General features: G+C 40.9%; 1 protein-coding gene across 2 annotated transcripts; it reads left to right on the plus strand.

Moving 5' to 3' along the window:
- Nucleotides 1-307: 307 nt before the first annotated feature.
- On the plus strand, nucleotides 308-21996 carry LOC115183212 (meprin A subunit beta-like). 2 transcript variants are annotated; one of them, XM_029744551.1, is made up of 18 exons: nucleotides 308-511; nucleotides 1449-1505; nucleotides 1701-1792; nucleotides 1951-1978; nucleotides 2326-2376; nucleotides 2460-2497; nucleotides 2615-2693; nucleotides 2814-2931; nucleotides 3063-3241; nucleotides 3397-3615; nucleotides 10356-10508; nucleotides 10901-10945; nucleotides 11042-11086; nucleotides 11677-11892; nucleotides 12143-12586; nucleotides 12727-12912; nucleotides 13235-13346; nucleotides 20683-21996. In XM_029744551.1, the coding sequence occupies exons 3-18, from the start codon at nucleotides 1736-1738 to the stop codon at nucleotides 20759-20761; spliced, it is 2049 nt and encodes a 682-aa protein (XP_029600411.1). In that variant the 5' UTR covers nucleotides 308-511; nucleotides 1449-1505; nucleotides 1701-1735; the 3' UTR covers nucleotides 20762-21996. The 2 variants fall into 2 exon arrangements, with proteins under 2 accessions (XP_029600411.1, XP_029600418.1); XM_029744558.1 differs by having other exon boundaries at nucleotides 419-511; nucleotides 12727-12732.
- Nucleotides 21997-24623: the final 2627 nt, after the last annotated feature.

The raw sequence follows: 24623 nt of genomic DNA on the forward strand, positions 1-24623 counted from the left end.
TCTCAAATATAAATTATATTTTGATTTATTTAACACTTTTTTGGTTACTACATGATTCCATATGTGTTATTTCCTAGTTTTGATGTCTTCACTATTATTCTACGATGTAGAAAACAGTAAAAATAAAGAAAGAAAAACCCCTGAATGAGTAGTTGTGTCAACTTTTGGCCTGTACTGTACATATTACCTCAATTACCTCGTACCCCTGCACATTAGCTCGGTACCGTTACGCTTTCTATATAGCCTCGTTATTGAGATTTTATTGTGTTATTATTTCCTTTTTTTCTTATTTGCACATTTTTCGTACTTTTTAACTCTGCATTGTTGGTAAAGGCTCGTAAGTAAGCCTTTCACGGTAAAGTGGCGTCTGCTGTGTCCCTTTTCCCTCCCATATTTGTGACCCTTCTCTAGATGCAGTTTCTTGTCAACGGATACATTCGTCTGTCCCATGCACTACATTAGACCCAAGCTCAGTCACAGAGGAAGTTGATCAACCCATCTACAAACGGAGGTAAATATTAATTCAGTCATTCTGTCTGTAGGGGTTTCATCTGCATGTATCATGATTGCATCTGTGTCAATATAGTCTTTAAGAATATGTAATTTGACATGTTGTCACGCCCTGACCTGAGAGAGACTTTTTTATGTCTCTATTTAGGTTGGTCAGGGTGTGATTTGGGTGGGCATTCTATGTCCTTTTTTCTATGGTTTGTATTTCTTTGTTTTGGCCTGGTATGGCTGTCAATCAGGGACAGCTGTACATCATTGTCGCTGATTGGGAGTCATACTTAGGCAGCCTGTTTTCCTTTGGGGTTTGTGGGTAGTTAATTTCTGTTTAGTGTTTTGTTATACCTGACAGAACTGTTTGGCTGTAATTTTCTTGTTTTGTTGAAAGTGTCTCGAGTAGAATTAAATATGAGCACTCAACACGCTGCGCCTTGGTCTACTTCTTCAGACAGCCGTTACACATGTCCATTTGTACCATTTATAGATGTGTCAATAAGTACACCGAGTGGGTTAATCATCATGAAAAGGTATTAGACTGGGCTGTAAATTATTATTTTTATTTTTTTCTCCCTGTCAATCTTTAGTCAGACATACAGATGTATCTTAATTTGACCTATATTGTCACAGCAAAATAATCCTGCAGCAACAGGATTTGAACGATTAGTCCATAATGTTGCTTGAACAGTGGTTAGACTATTAGCTGGCCAAAAGTTGGCAACATGGAAAGTGCAATACTCTTAATATAACCGTGTGTTAGTGTGGCTTTTCAGTGAATTTATGTAAATCACAAAGCTCATCTGCATTTCCTGCTTTGCAGGAAAATTCTCAACAACAAAAGACTGATCAAATTATGATCCTACATCTGTAATGTATTCAGGGCAGGTCTGAGGTCCACTCGATGGTATAAGTGTTACAGTATACCGTTGTTTTTGTGTTATCAGTGTTGCGGCTTTAATCTCTCCATTTCTCCTGACATCTCTTTGACATTGGCCTATCATGTAAGTGTGAATACTACCTATTTATTTTATCGCTCTAATTTCTTGATGTCCTTCTTTCTTCAAATCTTTTTTATTCACAAGGAATTGGATGTTTTCATTCAAGCACTATTCATATAATATCCATTCACATACAGTATTAGAATGACTTTGAATGGGAATTACATGTTTTTCTTTTGTCTATTTTTACTGTTCTAGTGTGAATTGTCAGTTGACAAGAACCAGCACAGAGAATGACTTTGTATGCATTTCTCCTGCTGAGTGTGGTTAGCCAGAAAACTTTGACTATGGTAAGATACATCACATCAGAGTGTATAGCTTGCCCAATAGTGTTTTCATTGAAATATCACAATTATAATGACCAAATATGATGTTGTATTTAAAATGTAACCATTGTAGTCAGATTAGAGATTAGTTCATGTGTTTCTGTTTCTGTGTGACTCCACAGCCAACTTCAACAGTAGGAGGTATAGCAGGTACTTTACCCAGAAATATAACCAACAGTCACTTGAATTATGGGTCAGGCACATAACAGGGTGCTAAACCTCAGAATATACTGTGTCGTTTAAAATGTAATCCTGGGTTAATTATCTTTAATGGTTTTGGTAATGAGGATCTAATGATTACTGATGAGAAACATTCCAACACATAACATGTCAACAATGATTTCATCATATCATCGGTGAGCAATCATGTCATTGTTGGACTAATGACTTGTTTTCAGAGCTAGATCCTGTAACACTACAATAACTGTGACCCTATTCACACAACAGTATCATCAGGGTCTATAATTATAGCAGACATTGTACCCTGACTTTAACAGGCGCTGGAGAAGAAGAGGAAAGATACCCAGACATCACAGAGATAAACAAAGGTAAAAAGCCAGACTTTACAGGTAACTGTATCTCCATCATACAGTAGATGGCCCTCTTCACGTACTCTCTGTCTCTATATTAGATCTGGATCTCCATGAGGGAGACATCATGCTGCCATCTGTAAGTACACAGTGTTGTATTAATGTGCATATATTGTGTTTGTATCTATTTTAAAATGATCACTTTCATAATTATAACAATTATTATGAAATGGATATATGGTGCCTATTTCCATAGGGAGGAGCGAGAAACACCATCCTTGGTGATCAGTATAGATGGGGTATCCCTGTCCCATATGTTCTGGATGAAAGTCTTGGTAAGACATTTGACCACAGTGAAACATGCTTGGCCATTCAGTAATTAGAAAAATATGTGTAATCATGTAAATTGACATAATATAGCCTACTGTTCAAGCCATCTGGTTAATCTATTACAGATATGAATGCCAAAGGGATCATTCTTAGGGCGATGGAGCAGATTCGCCTGAAAACCTGTGTGGACTTCAAACCTCGGGAGGCAGAGCTGAACTACCTCTTTATCATTGAGGATGAAGGGTAATATAATACCTTAATATTTGAAAAATCTAAATTCTTAATGGTAAGAAGGACCGCTAAAGTAAAATCTCTCATTTTTAATTTTCTTTCATTTGTCTTTCTGTTTTGCTTCCTTATTTCTTTCTCTTTAGATGTTATTCATACGTTGGGAATCAACGCTGGGGCAACCAAAGCCTCTCCATTGGACTTGGCTGTGGTCATATGGCCATTATAGAGCATGAGTTTTTACATGCTCTGGGCTTCTGGCATGAGCAGTCTAGATATGACAGGGATGACCATGTTACCATTGTCTGGGAAAATATTGAAGAAGGTTATTTGTTCTGCTTTGCTGACCTAAAATAATAATGAGTGCAAAGTTGCAAAAATGTAGTCAAAACTATATTAAGTGTTTGACTACAATCGACACAGCAATACAAGTACCATGTCAAGTAAAAGCATAATTCTACTTATTATTTTTGTACTCAGGAAAGGAGCACAATTTTGAAAAACGCAGCGCAAGTCAAACCAGCACCCTTGGTACCCCGTTTGATTACACCTCGGTGATGCACTACGGAAAGGAGGACTTCACCAATGGCAACGGATCCACCATCATCACTAAGCAACCAGAGTACCAGGATGTAATAGGCCAACGGCTGGACATGAGCTCCAATGACGTGTTAAAACTAAACACGCTGTATAACTGCAGTAAGTAAGCTATAGAACTTTGCTCAGTGAAAGAATGAGACAAAACCATGGACTTATGTGTTTCATTAGCAGCATGTCAATAGCTTTTATATTGTCTTCAAAAAGAAAGGAGGACCAAGGCACTCTTCATATAATTGATTAAAATGCCTTTATTAGTATGGCATGTTCAATAGAAACAATGTTTTAAAAAAACCGACGCGTTTCGGCTGCATGGCCTTCATCAGGGTGTACAAAGAAATAATACAATGTTCTCTGTTTAACAGCTTTTCCAATTAACCCTAATTAGAAGGGGGAGTGGTTAAAATTGATTGGACACACCTAGTAAGCAATAGTATACACACTTTAAAGTGAAATGCTGTAGCTATGTTATCATAAAAATGTAACTCCAAACTAGAAGTATCAGAACACTTAGAAAGGTAGTTCTAACCTTATATGTCTGGGCGAAGTGTCAAGAATAAGAAAGCAATACATTCCATAGTACACTAGAACACAGCAAAACATGAACAACAAGAGTCTAAACATAGCTGAGGGCAATTGAGCAAAGATATCCACTAGATGACAGCAAATGTACCCATCACAACCCTACAGGAAGGGTGAGAAATCCATATCTTCATTCAAACCCGGGTATTTAGTGGCCTGTAGTTTGTAAATCCAAAAACTTTCCATTTGGTTTAACTGTTTAAGGCGGTCCCCTTTTCTAATAGAGGCCGGGATATGATCAATACCCATAGCTTGTAGGGAGGCAGGGTTGCCATGGTGTAAGGACTTGTAGTGCCTTGCCATGGGGTAGTCTTCATTGCCTACCCGTATGGCGTACTTGTGTTCCGCTAGGCGATCTTGAAGGCGTCTCTTTGTCCGTCCAATATAGAACACCTTGCACTGTGGACATTCCAATCTATAGATGGCATGAGTGGTTTTGCAGTTAATGAAATGCTTGACGTAATACTCCATTTTGGAAGCTGTATCAACGAAATACTTTTTCTGTGCAATATTTCTGCAATGGTTGCACTGGTTACATTTAAAAGAGCCCTTGGGTTTGTGGCCAAGCCAAGTTTTTTGAGAGTCACCCGGAAGATAACTGTGGACTAATTTGTCCTTTAGGGTAGGACATCTCTTAAAGCTTATGACTGGTGGCTCAGGAAAGACTTGGCGTAGTAGCGTATCACTTTGGATGATTCCCCAATTATTTTTAATGATTCTTTTAATGTTCTCTGCTTCAGTGCTGTATTTTGTAACAAAATACACTCTCTCTGATGCATCACGAGGCACTCCCCTTCGCAACAAGTTCTCTCTGTCAAGTAATCCAGCCCTTATACCTGCATCTTTCAGGACCTGGACGTTGTAGCCCCGATTCAAGAAACGATTCTCCAATTCAGCAGATTTGACAACATAGTCTGTTTCCTGATCGCAAATTCTGCGGACTCTTTGGAATTGGCCATATGGAATATTCTCTTTTAGCCTTTTGGGGTGAAAGCTGTCTGCTCTCAGAATGGTATTCCCATCTGTAGGCTTCCTAAAGATTGATGTGTGCAAACAACCTTTGTCATTTTTACTGATGTCGAGGTCCAAAAAATGAATGTTATCCTTGCTATACTCCATAGTTAGTTTGATGTTAGGGTTAATGCTGTTAAGGTATTGGTGGAAGGAAATAAGTTCATCTTCTGAGCCGGACCAAAAAAGGCAAACATCATCAATATAGCGTCCCCACCATATAATCCGGTCAAAGAAATGGTTATTAGAAGGATCCAAAATGAAGTCATTTTCCCATTTACCTAAGTACAAACCAGCATAGGAAGGGCTATAGCAAGCTCCCATGGCACATCCTTTGACCTGTTTAAAAATACGGTCCTGAAAGATAAAGATGTTATGATTAAGAGTCCATTCAGTCAGTGAGACAATGAATTCTGTAGGAGGCATCTCAGTTTCAGGTCGGGTACTCAAGAAATGGTGCATAGCTGCCAAACCTTGTTCATGTTCAATGGTGGTGTAAAGAGACTCCACATCCATGGTGACTAAAAAGGAAGCTGTACCTATATTATTCAATTCCTTAATTTTGTTCAACACATCTGTGGTATCTTGAAGATAGGCTGGGAGTGACGTCAGAAAAGGCTTAATAAAGTAATCAATGTACTTAGAGATGGGTTCTGTCAGACTTTCATTACCACTAATGACTGGCCTGCCTGGGGGATTTTCAAGATTTTTGTGGACTTTTGGAAGAAGGTAAAAAGAAGCTATACGTGGACTGCCATTGAAAAGAAATTTGAACTCATTGTCTGAAATGTAGCCATTCTCCTTAGCTTCTGTGAGGATCCCTTTCAACTCAATTTTTAGGTTCTCTGTAGGGTTGAAGCTAAGAGATTGGTAGAATTCATCATTGTCTAATTGACGGTAGGCTTCTGTCACATATTTGTCTTTACTCCACACTACTGTAGCGCCACCTTTGTCTGCTTTTTTAACCACAACCCGTTCATTTTTGGACAATGATTCAACTGCATCCCTCTCTATCTTAGAAAGGTTACGTCGTGATTGGTTCAATCAATTATATGAAGAGTGCCTTGGTCCTCCTTTCTTTTTGAAGACCAACTCAACCCTTTTACCAAAGAGCACCTTCTGTCTACCAACATTTACTATTGTGTACCTTAGTAGCGCTTCCCTTCCTCCTCTTTCTACTAGTTTAGCTTAGCACTTGAGTGGTGCTTAGAGGAAGCAGCTCCACAGTAATTTTTTCTGTGTTATTGGGGACATTTTTCAACTCAAACTATGGATTTTACCCAAGAGGCTACAAGATTTTCCTATTCCCATGAAGAGGGCCAAAGGATTATTACCACTACCTCATTGCTAGATGAGATGACAGCCACAGAGAATACTGGAATGGATTTAAACAAGGCTTACAGAGACTTGCAACACCTTATGGAGAAAGAAACAAAACTTGACCTCAATTCTATTACCTTGTCTGACTATTGGAGGAAAGGCCTAATCCCCAGAGGACTCCGTATTATGAAGTTTCCAGCTACTGGAGCACAAGGTAAAATTGAATTTAGAGATAAATGGGAGGCTATTCTCAACAAGTGTCCTTTTGACCTAATGCTACTTCTAATAGAAGAATCTAAAAAGGACAGACAAGTAGTCCAAACAGAAATTGAAGAAGTTAAAAAGAAAATCAAAGAACACAGTGACAATTCCAACAAAGCACAATGTGATGAGATCTTGAAAGAGAAAGTAGACACATTCACTCTGTCATTGAAGCAAGATAAGTTAAGAAAATTTAGAAGAGATGAAGTAGACTATAGAGATGGCAAGGTCTTTGCCTGGAGAAAACCAACGCGCAAGAATTCAGAATTACATCTGCAGAGGAGGAAGCCTAGATCTGTCTCTTTCAACCTTACAAGCAGTGATGAGGATGATCACCCCAGACATTCAGAGGCCAGCTCCTCCCAAGATTTTTTAGATCAGGAAGAGGAGTCACGCAGGTACCTCAACAAGAGAGGGAGAGGACGCGGAAGAGGCCAACACGGAGGGGTAGGAAGAAATCAAGACTACCCAACCACACGGAGCAGGACCAGAACAAGGCTGTGATCAACATTTCTGGAGAACCCCTTTCTGATGATTGCCTAAGGGTATTGTCTAAAGGACTGTCCTTTGCCCCCACATACTCAACTAATGAATTTAATACAAAGATTGACCTATTTCGTTTCTACAGGAATCTACATCTGAAGGCCTGGTATAAGCAAAACATCTCTCCAACTACAGACGCCAGTATCTCAGGTCAGGCAGTTTCTGTTCCCTCAAAAACACCTTTTCAGCCCAAGTCCACCTTTTGTCCCATTGTCCAGAATGCCACACTAAATACATTTGCCAAGAAGGTGAATTTTGATGTGGAAAATCTGTTTAAGGGTAAAATTGACTCCAACCAATCACGACGTAACCTTTCTAAGATAGAGAGGGATGCAGTTGAATCATTGTCCAAAAATGAACGGGTTGTGGTTAAAAAAGCAGACAAAGGTGGCGCTACAGTAGTGTGGAGTAAAGACAAATATGTGACAGAAGCCTACCGTCAATTAGACAATGATGAATTCTACCAAATCTCTTAGCTTCAACCCTACAGAGAACCTAAAAATTGAGTTGAAAGGGATCCTCACAGAAGCTAAGGAGAATGGCTACATTTCAGACAATGAGTTCAAATTTCTTTTCAATGGCAGTCCACGTATAGCTTCTTTTTACCTTCTTCCAAAAGTCCACAAAAATCTTGAAAATCCCCCAGGCAGGCCAGTCATTAGTGGTAATGAAAGTCTGACAGAACCCATCTCTAAGTACATTGATTACTTTATTAAGCCTTTTCTGACGTCACTCCCAGCCTATCTTCAAGATACCACAGATGTGTTGAACAAAATTAAGGAATTGAATAATATAGGTACAGCTTCCTTTTTAGTCACCATGGATGTGGAGTCTCTTTACACCACCATTGAACATGAACAAGGTTTGGCAGCTATGCACCATTTCTTGAGTACCCGACCTGAAACTGAGATGCCTCCTACAGAATTCATTGTCTCACTGACTGAATGGACTCTTAATCATAACATCTTTATCTTTCAGGACCGTATTTTTAAACAGGTCAAAGGATGTGCCATGGGAGCTTGCTATAGCCCTTCCTATGCTGGTTTGTACTTAGGTAAATGGGAAAATGACTTCATTTTGGATCCTTCTAATAACCATTTCTTTGACCGGATTATATGGTGGGGACGCTATATTGATGATGTTTGCCTTTTTTGGTCCGGCTCAGAAGATGAACTTATTTCCTTCCACCAATACCTTAACAGCATTAACCCTAACATCAAACTAACTATGGAGTATAGCAAGGATAACATTCATTTTTTGGACCTCGACATCAGTAAAAATGACAAAGGTTGTTTGCACACATCAATCTTTAGGAAGCCTACAGATGGGAATACCATTCTGAGAGCAGACAGCTTTCACCCCAAAAGGCTAAAAGAGAATATTCCATATGGCCAATTCCAAAGAGTCCGCAGAATTTGCGATCAGGAAACAGACTATGTTGTCAAATCTGCTGAATTGGAGAATCGTTTCTTGAATCGGGGCTACAACGTCCAGGTCCTGAAAGATGCAGGTATAAGGGCTGGATTACTTGACAGAGAGAACTTGTTGCGAAGGGGAGTGCCTCGTGATGCATCAGAGAGAGTGTATTTTGTTACAAAATACAGCACTGAAGCAGAGAACATTAAAAGAATCATTAAAAATAATTGGGGAATCATCCAAAGTGATACGCTACTACGCCAAGTCTTTCCTGAGCCACCAGTCATAAGCTTTAAGAGATGTCCTACCCTAAAGGACAAATTAGTCCACAGTTATCTTCCGGGTGACTCTCAAAAAACTTGGCTTGGCCACAAACCCAAGGGCTCTTTTAAATGTAACCAGTGCAACCATTGCAGAAATATTGCACAGAAAAAGTATTTAGTTGATACAGCTTCCAAAATGGAGTATTACGTCAAGCATTTCATTAACTGCAAAACCACTCATGTCATCTATAGATTGGAATGTCCACAGTGCAAGGTGTTCTATATTGGACGGACAAAGAGACGCCTTCAAGATCGCCTAGCGGAACACAAGTACGCCATACGGGTAGGCAATGAAGACTACCCCATGGCAAGGCACTACAAGTCCTTACACCATGGCAACCCTGCCTCCCTACAAGCTATGGGTATTGATCATATCCCGGCCTCTATTAGAAAAGGGGACCGCCTTAAACAGTTAAACCAAATGGAACGTTTTTGGATTTACAAACTACAGGCCACTAAATACCCGGGTTTGAATGAAGATATGGATTTCTCACCCTTCCTGTAGGGTTGTGATGGGTACATTTGCTGTCATCTAGTGGATATCTTTGCTCAATTGCCCTCAGCTATGTTTAGACTCTTGTTGTTCATGTTTTGCTGTGTTCTAGTGTACTATGGAATGTATTGCTTTCTTATTCTTGACACTTCGCCCAGACATATAAGGTTAGAACTACCTTTCTAAGTGTTCTGATACTTCTAGTTTGGAGTTACATTTTTATGATAACATAGCTACAGCATTTCACTTTAAAGTGTGTATACTATTGCTTACTAGGTGTGTCCAATCAATTTTAACCACTCCCCCTTCTAATTAGGGTTAATTGGAAAAGCTGTTAAACAGAGAACATTGTATTATTTCTTTGTACACCCTGATGAAGGCCATGCAGCCGAAACGCGTCGGTTTTTTTAAAACATTGTTTCTATTGAACATGCCATACTAATAAAGGCATTTTAATCAATTATATGAAGAGTGCCTTGGTCCTCCTTTCTTTTTGAAGACCAACTCAACCCTTTTACCAAAGAGCACCTTCTGTCTACCAACATTTACTATTGTGTACCTTAGTAGCGCTTCCCTTCCTCCTCTTTCTACTAGTTTAGCTTTTATATTGTATTGGTCATTGATTGGGGCGGCAGGTAGCCTAGTGGTTAGAACGTTGGGCCATTAACCGAAAAGTTGCTAAATCGAATCCCCGAGCTGTCTTTCTGCCCCTGAACAAGGCAGTTAACCCACTGTTCCTAGGCCGTCATTGTAAATAAGAATTTGTTCTTAACTGACTTGCCTAGTTAAATAAAGGTTAAATAATAAAAATGTAATTGATGGGAATGTTGTAAAGCATCACTACTGGTCTACCATGCAAATGCTTCCCTTGTATCTATGTTTTAATTATGCAGCATCTGCGGTCACATTCCTAGAGACATGCAGCTTTGAGGACATCCAGGAGTGTGGTATGACCCTCTCTGCCAGTGGCAATGCCAGCTGGGAGAGAGTGGGCAGTGTCCAAGAGGGGCCAAACTCAGACCACACCAAGCTGGGTCCTTTATGGGGTAAGCCTCCATGTTACAATCGTTAGGGCTCATTTCAATCAAACATGAAAACGTAACATTTTAATTTGACACATTATATAAGGAGTTAAACATTGATTCATTAGGTGCTGGCAGACTGTCAGTTATGTGTTTTTATTGTTAGAAGTCTGGCCAACTCTCATCCCCGAAAACAATTATTCTCTCTCCAATGGCAAGTTCGGTACATCTTATGTTTTACAGGCTCAAAACTCACCAAACCATGTCGCTTGACTAATTCCTCATGGCCTGCTATGATCAAGTTGATGCTGCTGATCAGATTCAGAATCATATACAATAGGCCAGAACCTAATTTCCCCCTGATGTCATTGATAATTCATGGGTTCATCTCATATATAGATTTTTATTTCTGACAGATACTGATCCAGTGTCTGTGGATAACAGTACCACGTTTCAAAATGGTATGTATACTGACTGACTATATACAAATTGTCTGGTGTTTTATTTACGACATATATATTTTTGCTCAATACATGATTTATTTGTTATTTTTACAGAGACTGCCCCTTCTTCTGCTACTAACATGTCAACCACTGACAGCGGTGAGTTACTGTACTCAGTCACGGACAGATAAGCTTTAGCATTGCAGAGATTCCATAACAGAAATCAGAAGATGTACTTGGAGAAGTTTATTATCAACTTATATCACCTTTATAAACCATTTATTAAAGCGGCAATCAGCAGTTGAAACAATAAAGCGTTTTCCCCACTTCTGTTTTGGTAAAAAGCTGAGGGATGGGGCTGGAGAAAAGTGACCATTCTCAAATTCATAGACAGAGCTATGGCTGCAAGGACTGAGCCATCCATGATGTCAAAATAATAGTTTTAACCATGTTGAGGCTATTTAATATTTGCTTACATCTACTTTGTTTGCAAACATTGGAGTATAACAAGCTTATATTTTGGGTTCTGATGAGGTATGACAGTTGAACTAAGCTCATGAGGCATTTAAGTTATATTCTGCAGGAATCAATGGGTCCATATCATTCATTTATAAGTGCAAAAATGGATTTAGCAACTATGGATTGCCCCTTTAAATGATATGTATATATACATTTTCATCTAAGTATGTATGCACAGGGAGGAGGGTAGCGTAATTTTACAGTCATCCTCCATGTGTACTGTTTTACAGATGGTGGATTCTTCATGCACTACAGTACAGCTCCTGGTAAAGAGGGAGACGGGGCCAAAATGGAGAGTGTGAGGAAGACACCACGGAGGCAGTTTCAATGCCTGCAGTTATTTTACTACCACAGTGGGGGTGACCAGGACCTACTCAACATCTGGATCAGAGAGTATGATGACAACAACCCCAAAGGAACTCCCCGACTCATGGGCCAGATAACAGGTGATTATGTAATCTAGTCTCAAATCATATGATCTCATTGTAAAATCTGTTCTTTTAAATAGGGAGATGTAGTTGATATATAGCTGTGTCAAATTGTAAGGTACTGGATCAATGTTACAGAGAGGAATGCTTTTTTCTAGTGATCCTCCTAAGAAATTAGAGAATGGAAAAATATGGGCATCGATTTCATGTGTCCACGTCAATATTGGGTAAATATTCACCCTGTCTGGTGTGAAATCTATTTTCACAGGCCCACCAGCGTCTTACTGGCAGCTCCACCACGTGTCCCTGAACGCCACCAAAACCTTCCAGGTGGAGTTTGAGGTGCGTAAAGGAGCAGGACCATCTACAGGCGGGGTTTCCATCGATGACATCAACCTGTCAGAGACGGAATGCCCCCATCACACCTGGCAGATTAGAGACTTTGAGAATGTTGCAAAGAACACTGACACCTGGCTATTCAGTCCAAGACACTACTCCAGAGACGGCTACGCCTATCAGCTGATGGTTGTTCTGAGATCAAGTTATATTGGAGTCTATGCACGCCTCCTGTCTGGTAAATATGATGACCAGCTCCAGTGGCCCTGCCCATGGAGACAGATAACGTTTCTGCTGATGGACCAGAACCCAAACATCCAGCTACGTATGTCCAAGCAGAACAGCATCTCCACTGATCCTGAACAGATTGATTACAGTGAGTCAAACAGCTTTACATTATTAGAATGAAATTGTATACCCATGAGATTATTTCTGTGCATTTTCAAATCAACGTGTTATATTATCATAAGCAACCTTAAGTATTTACAGTTTACAAGTGTTTACATGATTTTACAGAAAATGGTGAGAAGTATTTATTTTGGGACAACCCTCGTAAAAATGGAACCTTTTACAAACAAGAGGGCAATGACTCAATCTACGCAACCAAAGGTTGGGGCTACGGCTATTTTATGTCCTTTAAGGACATCAAGGACAAAGGCTTCCTCAAGGGTGGCGACATCATCTTTCTCACTTCCATGCAAGGTCAGCTGTTAAAAGCAGATCATACTTCCATTTTATGTGGTGTTATTAAAAAACATTTTTTTTAAAGAAAAACATTTACATAACATTAATAATAATTGTTTTAACATAAATAATAACTTTTTCCTTCAAAGAGTGGTAATGGTGACGGGTTAAATAAACTAAATCTTCAGCAATTATTTTGGATTGATGTTTTGCACCAACTCTCAGAAAATAAATCCCAGAAACTGTGTTTCTTATGTAATTTATAATTTGTTTAATTTACAATTTAAAAATCATCAGAACAGATCAAATATACTATGATAATATGCTGCTTTGTCTCCAGATATCTCCAGTCTGCAATGTGCTGGTAACAACTTACTCCCCTGTCCTACTCCACCACCACAGGACTTCACCCCGTTGCCCAGCAAGCAGGAGGAGGGCCCATATTCAGCCAGGTACAATCTTTCTAATCACAGACTCAAATGAGCCTTGTGTATGGCGCCGGAGAAGAAGGCAGACGTTTTACATGTCCCCAACCGATTGTGATTTTTTTGTTTGTTTACTTGCGTTTTTTGTAACTTATTGTTTTTACTTATTTTGTACATAATGTTGCCGCTACCGTCTCTTATGACCAAAAATAAATTCTGGACATCAGGACTGCATTTTCTCACCACGAACTGGCAGAATCCTTTTTTTCCTTTAACGAGTCTGACGAGCCCGACGCGAACTATATACTGCTTTCTCAGGAACAGGCCCAGATCCCCGTGATTTGCGTGAAGAGGAGGCAGAGAAAAAGGGAACAGAGGGCGAGCTGCCTTCTGAGAATTTGTAGGCGTTCAAATAAACCCCCACTTCCTTTCATTCTGCTAGCAAACGTGCAATCTTTGGAGAATAAAATCTATGAGATATGAGCAAGATTAAACTACCAACGGGACATTCAAAACTGTAATATCTTATGTTTCACGGAGTCGTGGCTGAACGACGACACTATCAACATACAGCTGGCTGGTTATTCGCTGTACCGGCAGGATAGAACAGCGGCATCTGGTAAGCCAAGGGGCGGCAGATTATGTATTTTTGTAAATAACAGCTGGTGCACAATATCTAAGGAATTCTCAAGCTATTATTCGCCTGAGGTAGAGTATCTCATGATAAGTTGTAGACCACACGATCTACCTAGAGAGTTTTCATCTGTATTTTTCGTAGCTGTTTACATACCACCATAGTCAGAGGCTGGCACTAAGACAGCATTGAATGAGCTGTATTCCGTCATAAGCAAACAAGAAAACGTTCACCCAGAGGTGGCGCGCCTAGTAGCCCGGGGACTTAAATGCAGGGAAACTTAAATCCATTTCACAAAATTTCTATCAGCATTTTAAATGTGCAACTAGAGGAAAAAAAACTCTGGACGTTTACTCCACACACAGAGATGCATACAAAGCTCTCCCTCCCCCTCCATTTGGCAAATCTGACCATAATTCTATCCTCCGGATTCCTGCTTACAAGCAAAAATTAAAGCAGGAAGCACCAGTGACTAGATCAATCAAAAAGTGGTCAGATGAAGCTACAGGAATGTTTTGCTAGCTCAGACTGGAATATGTTCTGGGATTCCTCCGATGGCATTGAGGAGAACACCACATCAGTCATTGGCTTTATCAATATATCTCCCCACAGTGACCGTACGTACATACCCCAACCAGAAGCCATGGATTACAGGCAACATCTACACTGCGCTAAAGGCTAGAGCTGCCGCTTTCAAGGAGCGGGACTCTAACCCGGAAGCTTATAAGAAATCCCGCTATGCCCTCCGACGAACCATCAAACAGGCAAAGCGCCAATACAGGACTAAGATCGAATTGTACTACACCAGCTCTGATGCTCATCGGATGTGGCAGGGCTTGTAAACCATACAGACTACAAAGGGAAGCACAGCCGAGAGATGCCCAGTGACACGAGCCTACCAGACGAGCTAAACTACTTCTATGCTCGCTTCGAGGCAAATAACAATGAAACTTGCATGAGAGCACCAGCTGTTCCGGACGACTGTGTGATCATGCTCTCCGCAGCCGATGTGAATAAGACCTTTAAACAGGTCAACATTCACAAGGCCGTAGGGCCAGATGGATTACCAGGATGTGTACTGTGAGCATGCGCTGACCAACTGGCAAGTGTCTTCACTGACATTTTCAACCTCTCCCTGTATGAGTCTATAATACCAACATGTTTTTAGCAGACCACCATAGTACCTGTGCCCAAGAACACTAAGGTAACCTGCCTAAATGACTACTGACCCATAGCACTCACGTCTGTAGCCATGAAGTGCTTTGAAAGGCTGGTCATGGCTCACATCAACACCATCATCCCAGAAACCCTAGACCCACTCCAATTTGTATACCGCCCCAACAGATCCACAGATGATGCAGTCTCTATTGCACTCCACACTGCCCTTTCCTACCTGGACAAAAGGAACACACACCTATGTGAGAATGCTATTCATTGACTACAGCTCAGCATTCAACACCATAGTGCCCTCAAAGCTCATCAATAAGCTAAGGACCCTGGGACTAAACACCTCCCTCTGAAACTGGATACTGGACTTCCTGACGGTCCGCCCCCAGGTGGTAAGGGTAGGTAACAACACATCCGCCACACTGATCCTCAATACAGGGGCCCCTCAGGGGTGCGTGCTCAGTCCCCTCCTGTACTCCCTGTTCACTCATGACTGCACGGCCAGGCAGCACTCCAATACCATCATTAAGTTTTCCGATGACACAACAGTGGTAGGCCTGATCACACACAATGACGAGACAGCCTATAGGAAGGAGGTCAGAGACCTGGCCGTGTGGTGCCAGGACAACAACCTCTCCCTCAACGTGATCATGACAAAGGAGATGATTGTGGACTACAGGAAAAGGAGGACCGAGCACGCCCCCATTCTCATCGACGGGGCTGCAGTGGAGCAGGTTGAGCGATTCAAGTTCGTTGGTGTCCTCCACCAACAAACTAACATGGTCCAAGCACACCAAGACAGTTGTGAAGAGGGCACGACAAAACCTATTTCCCCTAAGGAGACTGAAAAGATTTGTCATGGGTCCTCAGATCCTCAAAAGGGTCTACACTTGCTCCATCGAGAGCATCCTGACTGGTTGCATCACCGTCTGGTATGGCAACTGCTTGACCTCCGACCGCAAGGCACTACAGAGGGTTGTGCGAACGGCCCAGTACATTACTGGGGCCAAGTTTCCTGCCATCCAGGACCTCTATACCAGGTGGTGTCAGAGGAAGGCCCTAACAATTGTAAAAGACTCCAGCCACCCTAGTCATAGACTGTTCTCTCTGCTACCGCACGGAAAGAGGTACCGGAGCGCCAAGTCTAGGTCCAAGAGGCTTCTAAACAGCTTCTACCCCCAAGCCATAAGACTCCTGTACACCTAATCAAATGGCTACCCAGACTATTTGCATTGCCCCCCCTCTTTTACACCGCTGCTACTCTCTGTTATTATCATCTATGCATAGTCACTTTAATAACTCTCCCTACATGTACATTGTAACTCAACTAACCGGTGCCCCCGCACATTGACTCTGTACCGGTACCCCCCTGTATATAGTCTCGCTATTGTTATTTTACTGCTGCTATTTAATTACTTGTCACTTTTTTATTTCTTATCTGTATTTTTTTAACTGCATTGTTGGTTAGGGGCTCGTAAGTACGCAATTCAATGTAAGGTCTACCTACACCTGTTGTATTCGACACATGTGACTAATAAAATTCGATTTGATTTGTAATAATTGCTATATTTTTAAGACAAAAGTAATATTCTGCAGATGTTGCATAAATCCGACAGTATGCCTTGAACTATTTGAGGTCTGGGTTTATCACCCCTTTACAACACAATCATATTGTGTGCTTTTTGCTTTTTCTGTGTTCTCTTTTTCATGATCATAGTAAATATTTTCTGTTCTGGTAGTTTTGAAATAGTAAATAAAACAAAGGATGAATTCCATAATAAACTAATCACAATACCGCATGCAGCCATCCACAGCAACATCTCTAGGATATCTGTTATTTAGTGCCATCTACTCTATTGATGAAATCAAATTGTATTGGTCACATACACATGGTTAGCAGATATTAATGCGAGTGTAGCGAAATGCGTGTGCTTCTAGTTTTGACAGTGCAGTAATATCTAACAAGTAGTCTAACAAATTCCCAACAACTACCTAATATACACAAATCTAAAGGGGTGAATGAGAATATGTACATATAAATATATGGAGGAGCGATGGCCGAGCGGCATAGGGAAGGTGCAATAGATGGTATAAAATACAGTATATACATATGATGTGGGTAATGTAAGTTAAGTAAACATTATTAAAGTGCCATTATTTAAAGTGGCATTGTTTAAAGTGACTAGTGATCCATTTATTAAAGTGTCCAGTGATTGGGTCTCAATGTAGGGAGCAGCCTCTCTGAGTTAGTGATTGCTGTTTAGCAGTCTGATGGCCTTGAGACAGAAGCTGTTTTCAGTCTCTCGGTCCCAGCTTTAATGCACCTGTACTGACCTCGCCTTCTGGATGGTAGCGGTGTGAACAGGCAGTGTCTCGGGTGGTTGTTGTCCTTGATGATCTTTCTGGCCTTCCTGTGACATTGGGTGTTGTAGGTGTCATGGAGGGCAGGTAGTTTGCCCCTGGTTGTCAATGGTGTGCGTACTGGGAGCGGAGTCAGGTGCAGAGAGTTGTGAACAGGCGCACACTTTATTTAGGCAGGAGAAACCAACAGACGGACGCCACTGCGTCGAAACCTCCATCCAATATGAAAAGTGCAAAAACGCGCAAACAGTCACAATAATAAAGTACAACAAATAAACATACCTCGTGAATATAAAACACGGAATAAACGCACACCTGAAATAGCGTGTCAAAAATGACACGTAACACGAAACAATCACACACAAAGACATGAGGGGGGAACAGAGGAATAAATACATGTAGTGTGATCAGGGAATGAAAACCAGGTGTGCAGGGAACAAGACAAAATGAATGGACAAATGAAAAATGGAGTGGCGATGGCTAGAAAGCCAGTGACGTCGACCGCCGAACGCCGCCCGAACAAAGAGAGGAGCCGACTTCGGCGGAAGTCGTGACACTGGTGATGCGTTGTGCAGACCGCACCACCTTCTAGAGAGCCTTGCAGTGCAGTTGCCGTACCAGGCTGTAATAAAGCCCGGAAGGATGCTCTCGATTGTGCATCTGTAAAAGTTTGTCAGGGTTTTGGGCGCTGTTGCGCTTTCTTCACCACACTGTCTGTGTGGGTGGACAATTTCAGTTTGTCTGTGATGTGTACGCCAAGGAACTTAAAACTTTCCACCTTCTCCACTGCTGTCCCTTCGATGTGGATAGGGGTGTGCTCCCTCTGCTGTTTCCACGATCATCTCCTTTGTTTTGTTGACGTTGAGTGAGAGGTTGTTTTCCTGACACCACACTCCGAGTGTCTCCGAGTGTCTCGTTGTTGTTGGTAATCAAGCCCATTACTGTTGTGTCGTCTGCGAACTTGATGATTGAGTTGGAGGCGTGCATGGCCATGCAGTTGTGGGTGAACAGGGAGTACCGGAGGGGGCTGAGAACGCACCCTTGTGGGGCCCCAGTGTTGAGGATCAGCGAAGTGGAGATGTTGTTTCCCACCTTCACCACCTAGGGGCGGCCTGTCAGGAAGTCCAGGACCCAATTGCACAGGGTGGGGTTGAGACAAGGGCCTCCAGCTTGATGATGAGCTTGGAGGGTACTATGGTGTTGAATGCTGAGCTGTAGTCATTGAACAGCATTCTTACATACGTATTCCTCTTGTCCAGATGGGATAGGGCAGTGTGCAGTGTAATGGCGAATGCATTGTCTGTGGACCTGTTGGGGCGGTATGCAAACTGAAGTGGGTCTAGGGTGGTCGGTAAGGTGGAGGTGATATGATCCTTGACTAGTCTCTCAAAGCACTTCATGATGACAGAAGTGAGTGCTACGGTGCGGTAGTGATTTATTTCAGTTATCTTTGCCTTCTTGGGTACGATGGTGGCCATCTTGAAGCATGTGGGGGACAGCAGACTGGGATAGGGTGCGATTGAATATGTCCGTAAACACACCAGCCACCTGGTCTGCGCATGCTCTGAGGATGTGGCTAGGGATGCCGTCTGGGCCAGCAGCCTTGCGAGGGTTAACACATTTAGATGTTTTACTCACGTCGGCCACGGACGTGTCCAAGGTTGTCCAAGGTACTAGACAAGGTTGTCCAACGGACTAGACAACAACAGATAGACAAAAATAATACAGAACTTATCACTCCTGGAGATATTAACCCCCAACAACTTTGGCAACTCGAACCTTCAGCTCCCTCCACAGATTTTCTATGGGATTAAGGTCTGGAGACTGACTAGGCCACTCCAGGACCTTAATGTGCTTCTTCTTGAGCCACTCCTTTTTTGCCTTGGCCATGTGTTTTGGGTCATTGTCATGCTGGAATACCCATCCACGACCCATTTTCAATGCCCTGGCTGAGGGAAGGATGTTCTCACCCAAGATTTGACGGTGCATGGCCCCGTCCATCGTCCCTTTGATGCGGTGAAGTTGTCCTGTCCCCTTAGCAGAAAAACACCCCCAAAGCATAATGTTTCCACCTCCATGTTTGACGGTGGAGAGGGTGTTCTTGGGGTCATAGGCAGCATTCCTCCTCCTCCAAACACGGCGAGTTGAGTTGATGCCAAAGAGCTCCATTTTGGTCTCATCTGACCACAACACTTTCACCAGTTGTCCTCTGAGTCATTCAGATGTTCATTGGCAAACTTCAGACGGGCCTGTATATGTATTCTTGAGCAGGGGGACCTTGCGGGCACTGCAGGATTTCAGTCCTTCACGGCATAGTGTTACCAATTGTTTTCTTGGTGACTATGGTCCCAGCTGCCTTGAGATCATTAACAAGATCCTCCCGTGTAGTTCTGGGCTGATTCCTCACCGTTCTCATGATCATTGCAACCCCACGAGGTGAGATCTTGCATGGAGCCCCAGGCCGAGGGATATTGACAGTTCTTTTGTGTTTCTTCCATTTGCGAATAATCACACCAAATGTTGTCACCTTCTCACCAAGCTGCTTGGCGATGGTCTTGTAGCCCATTCCAGCCTTGTGTAGGTCTACAATCTTGTCCCTGACATCCTTGGAGAGCTCTTTGGTCTTGGCCATGGTGGAGAGTTTGGAATCTGATTGATTGATTGCTTCTGTGGACAGGTGTCTTTTTTATAGGTAACAAGCTGCGATTAGGAGCACTCCCTTTAAGAGTGTGCTCCTAATCTCAGCTCGTTACCTGTATAAAAGACACCTGGGAGCCAGAAATCTTTCTGATTGAGAGGGGGTCATATACTTATTTCCCTCATTAAAATGCAAATCAATTTATAAGATTTTTGACATGTGTTTTTCTGGATATTTTTGGGGTTATTCTGTCTCTCACTGTTCAAATAAACCTACCATTAAAATTATAGACTGATCCTTTCTTTATCAGTGGGCAAACGTACAAAATCAGCAGGGGATCAAATACTTTTCCCCCCCACTGTATGGTCAGTCCTTGCATCCATAGCTCTATCTATGAATTTGAGAGTGGCTACCTTTCTCCAGCCCCATCCCTGAGCATTTTACCAAAACCAGTGTCGGGTATCTGCTTTGTTATTGTTTGAAATGCAGATTGCCCATTTAAAAGCATCTATATGACTCATTCATTTAGTGAAAGGTTGATATTTCTGTCCTTTTTCTTCCAGCCTCTTTGACTTCTCCTCTGGACTGGTGTCTACCCCAGCGATCATCGTCATGGCTCTTATGTTGTGGTTGATTCACTGAACGACATTAGAACCTAAACATATAGCTAACAACAGTCTATAAAGCCCGATGACCTACGATGATTTACCAGAGAGATTATATTAATGTATGGTAAATGTTTGTGCCTTGTATATTACCAACCCTAATGTCATCCTGATGGAAATTACAATAGTTTAGCTAAAGAAATGTACTTATGAGATAATCCAATTGTAGATTTACTTTAAAACGGTATGGTTATTTTGATGGTAAGCATTATAGTCAGGACCAAACTTTGTCATACTGATTTATTAAACAAATGATGTAATGGAATTATAACTGTAACGGCTGTCGTATAGAGGGGACCAAAACGCAGCGTGTTGAGTGCTCATTATGATATTTATTAACTCAAAAACACTAAAGACAAAATAACAAAAGGCAAACGATCAGAATACAGTTCTGGCAGGTACAGAGACTAAACTGAAAATACCTGCCCACATACACAGGTGGGAAAAAACCCTACTTAAATATGATCTCCAATTAGAGACAACGAGGACCAGCTGCCTCTAATTGGAGATCATCCCCCAAAAAAACGAAATAGAAACCTAGAACTTAAACATAGAAAAACACAAAACACCCCCTGTCACGCCCTGACCTACTCTACCATAGAAAACAATATCTTACTATGGTCAGGATGTGACAATAACTAATAATCAACAAGTGACAATCAATGATTCCAATATAGTAAGTAGCTAAAATAGTAAGTCTGTACTTAAAATTATTACAAATAATTAACACATGATAACTAATGATTCCAATATAGTAAGTAAGAAATACAGCTAGTAAGTCTGTACTTCCTATGGGATTGCAAAACCTAGGAATTGGTTGATTTGTATATTTTGCATGTGACATAAAATACTGAACATACAATACAATATATAAAATGCTTTAACTTGTGTATATTACAATATTTAATTAACTAAAGTGTACTTTTTGCATCAAACAAATGGGGTCATATTTGGATTGTCCTTGACAAGTTATAGGGCATTTACTCCACTGAGTTTTACCCTGCATCTTTTCCATGTCACAATGGTAAAGGATATTTACTCTGTTGCTATGCAATTCTGCCTCTTTCACTCAAGCAGACAGTTGGTGTATGCACATTTGTCTATGTCTCAGCAATGTTTCAAAAGTGAGTATTCTCTGTCACATTTACACTATATTCTTTAAGGCTTCAGTCATATTTTATTATCAAATAAAGATTTTAAAACACATGTAAATACTTTTACTACATTATTTGTTGTATTTTCTTGATGTTGAAACAATTAGCAGTAAAAAATGTAGCTTAAATTAGGGAATTTCTTTCAGTTTAGTTGTTTAGAGTAAGGTAAGAGTTCATAAGGGTGGGAAGGGGAAGTTATTTGGTTTGACTTCCTGCCCTGCTCTGATTTCACTGTAGTTCACATGCGGCTATCAGAAAAGTGTTTTCTCATCATGATGAGTGATCTCCTGTCTCCTACTGTGATAGGGTTGCTTTTCGGTAAATGAGTGTGGGTTTCCATGACGATTTCTGATTAAGATGATTGTAGTATCCAAACTTGTTTTATCATCTCAATGAGGAAGTAGATATTATAACAGGTTTATTATAGGCCTATCATGAAATGGTTATAAATCACTGTACCTTTATGATTGAATTAGAAGGTGTATTCTCACAGTCAGGGACTTCGGGAAATCTATGCCTTTTAGTTTTGATATAAGCACTTCTCATTAGCTGGTATTCAGGTGCATAATGAGCTCTGTAGGTGTGGCTCCCTTCCATTTTCTTCAGACCCCAGAAACATAACCACTGGGTGGCCAACCAATTTGATCAAGGAGTTTCATTTACATGTGTTTTTCTGTTCATTTATTTAAAGCAATCCCTTTAAGTACTCTGCTTTTTCGATTATCACATTAATAATAATAATTTTATTAATTTTATTTCTTCAGATAAAAATAAATGTGTAATATTTATATACATATATACAGTTGAAGTCGGAAGTTTACATACACCTTAGACAAATACATTTCAACTCACATTTTCACAATTCCTGACATATAATCCTAGTAAAAATACCCTTTCTTAAGTCAGTTAGGATCACCACTTTATTTTAAGAATTTGAAGTGTCAGAATAATAGTAGAGAGAATGATTTATTTAAGCTTTTATTTCTTTCATCACATTACCAGTTGGTCAGAAGTTTACATACACTCAATTAGTACTTGGTAGCATTGCCTTTAAATTGTTTAACTTGGGTAAACATTTCAGTTAGCCTTCGCACAAGCTTCCCATAATAAGTTGGATAAATGTTGGCCCATTCCTCCTGACAGAGCTGGTGTAACTGAGTCAGGTTCGTAGGCCTCCTTACTCTCACACCCTTTTTCAGTTCTGCCCCTCAAATTTTCTATGGGATTGAGGTCAGGGCTTTGTGATGGCCACTCCAATACCTTGACTATGTTGTCCTTAAGCCATTTTGCCACAACTTTGGCAGTATGCTTGGAGTCATTGTCCATTTGGAAGACCCATGTGCGACCAAGCTTTAAATTCCTGACTGATGTCTTGAGATGTTCCTTCAATATATCCACATCATTTTCCTCTTTCATGAAGCCATCTATTTTGTGAAGTGCAGCAGTCCCTCCTGCAGCAATGCACCCCCACAACATGATGCTGCTACCCCCATGCTTCACGGTTGGGATGGTGTTCTTCGGCTTGCAAGAGTCCCCCTTTTTCCTCCAAACATAACAATGGTCATTATGGCCAAACAGTTCTATTTTTGTTTCATCAGACCAGAGGACATTTCTCCAAAAAGTACGAACATTGTCCCCATGTGCAGTTGCAAACCGTAGTTTGCATTTTTATGGAGGTTTTGGAGCAATGGCTTCTTCCTTGCTAAGGGACTTTACAGGTTATATCGATATAGGACTCATTTTACAGTGGATATGGATACTTTTGTACCTGTTTCCTCCAGCATCTTCACAAGGTCCTTTGCTGTTGTTCTGGGATTGATTTGCATTTTTCACACTAAAGTACGTTCATCTCCAGGAGACAGAACGCGTCTTCTTCCTGAGTGGTATGACGGCTGGTGGTCCCATGGTGTTTATACTTGCATACTATTGTTTGTACAGATGAACGTGGTACCTTCAGGCATTTAGAAATTGCTCCCAAGGATGAACCAGAGGTCTACAATTTTTTTTCTGAGGTCTTGGCTGATTTCTTTTGATTTTCCCATGATGTCAAGCAAAGAAACACTGAGTTTGAAGGTAGACCTTGAAAAACATCCACAGGTTCACCTCCAATTGACTCAAATGATGTCAATTAGCCTATCAGAAGCTTCTAAAGCCATGACATCATTTTCTGGAATTTTCCAAGCTGTTTAAAGGCACAGTCAACTTAGTGTATGTAAACTTCTGACCGACTGGAATTGTGATACAATGAATTATAAGTGAAATAATCTGTCTGTCAACAACTGTTGGAAAAATGACTTGTGTCATGCACAAAGTAGATGTCCTAACCGACTTGCCAAAAGTATAGTTTGTTAACAAGAAATTTGTGGAGTGGTTGAAAAAGGAGTTTTAATGACTCCAACCTAAGTGCATGTAAACTTACGACTTCAACTGTATATATATATATATTTATATATTTATATATATATATGTCCTCTTTCTCTAATCACTATCAAAATCACAATTAGGTTGATATCATTAGTGCATAGTATATTTTCCTTTCTGTAAAATAATTTCTTATACGAACTGAAGGCAACAATGCACACAACCTGTGGCGACCCGTTATTCAGGGCCCCAAATTTTTGCTAAAATAAATAAATAAACAAATATATACACTACCGTTCAAAAGTTTGGGGTCACTTAGAAATG

This window comes from Salmo trutta, chromosome 3 (genome assembly GCF_901001165.1).
Source record: "Salmo trutta chromosome 3, fSalTru1.1, whole genome shotgun sequence".
NCBI lineage: Eukaryota > Metazoa > Chordata > Actinopteri > Salmoniformes > Salmonidae > Salmo > Salmo trutta.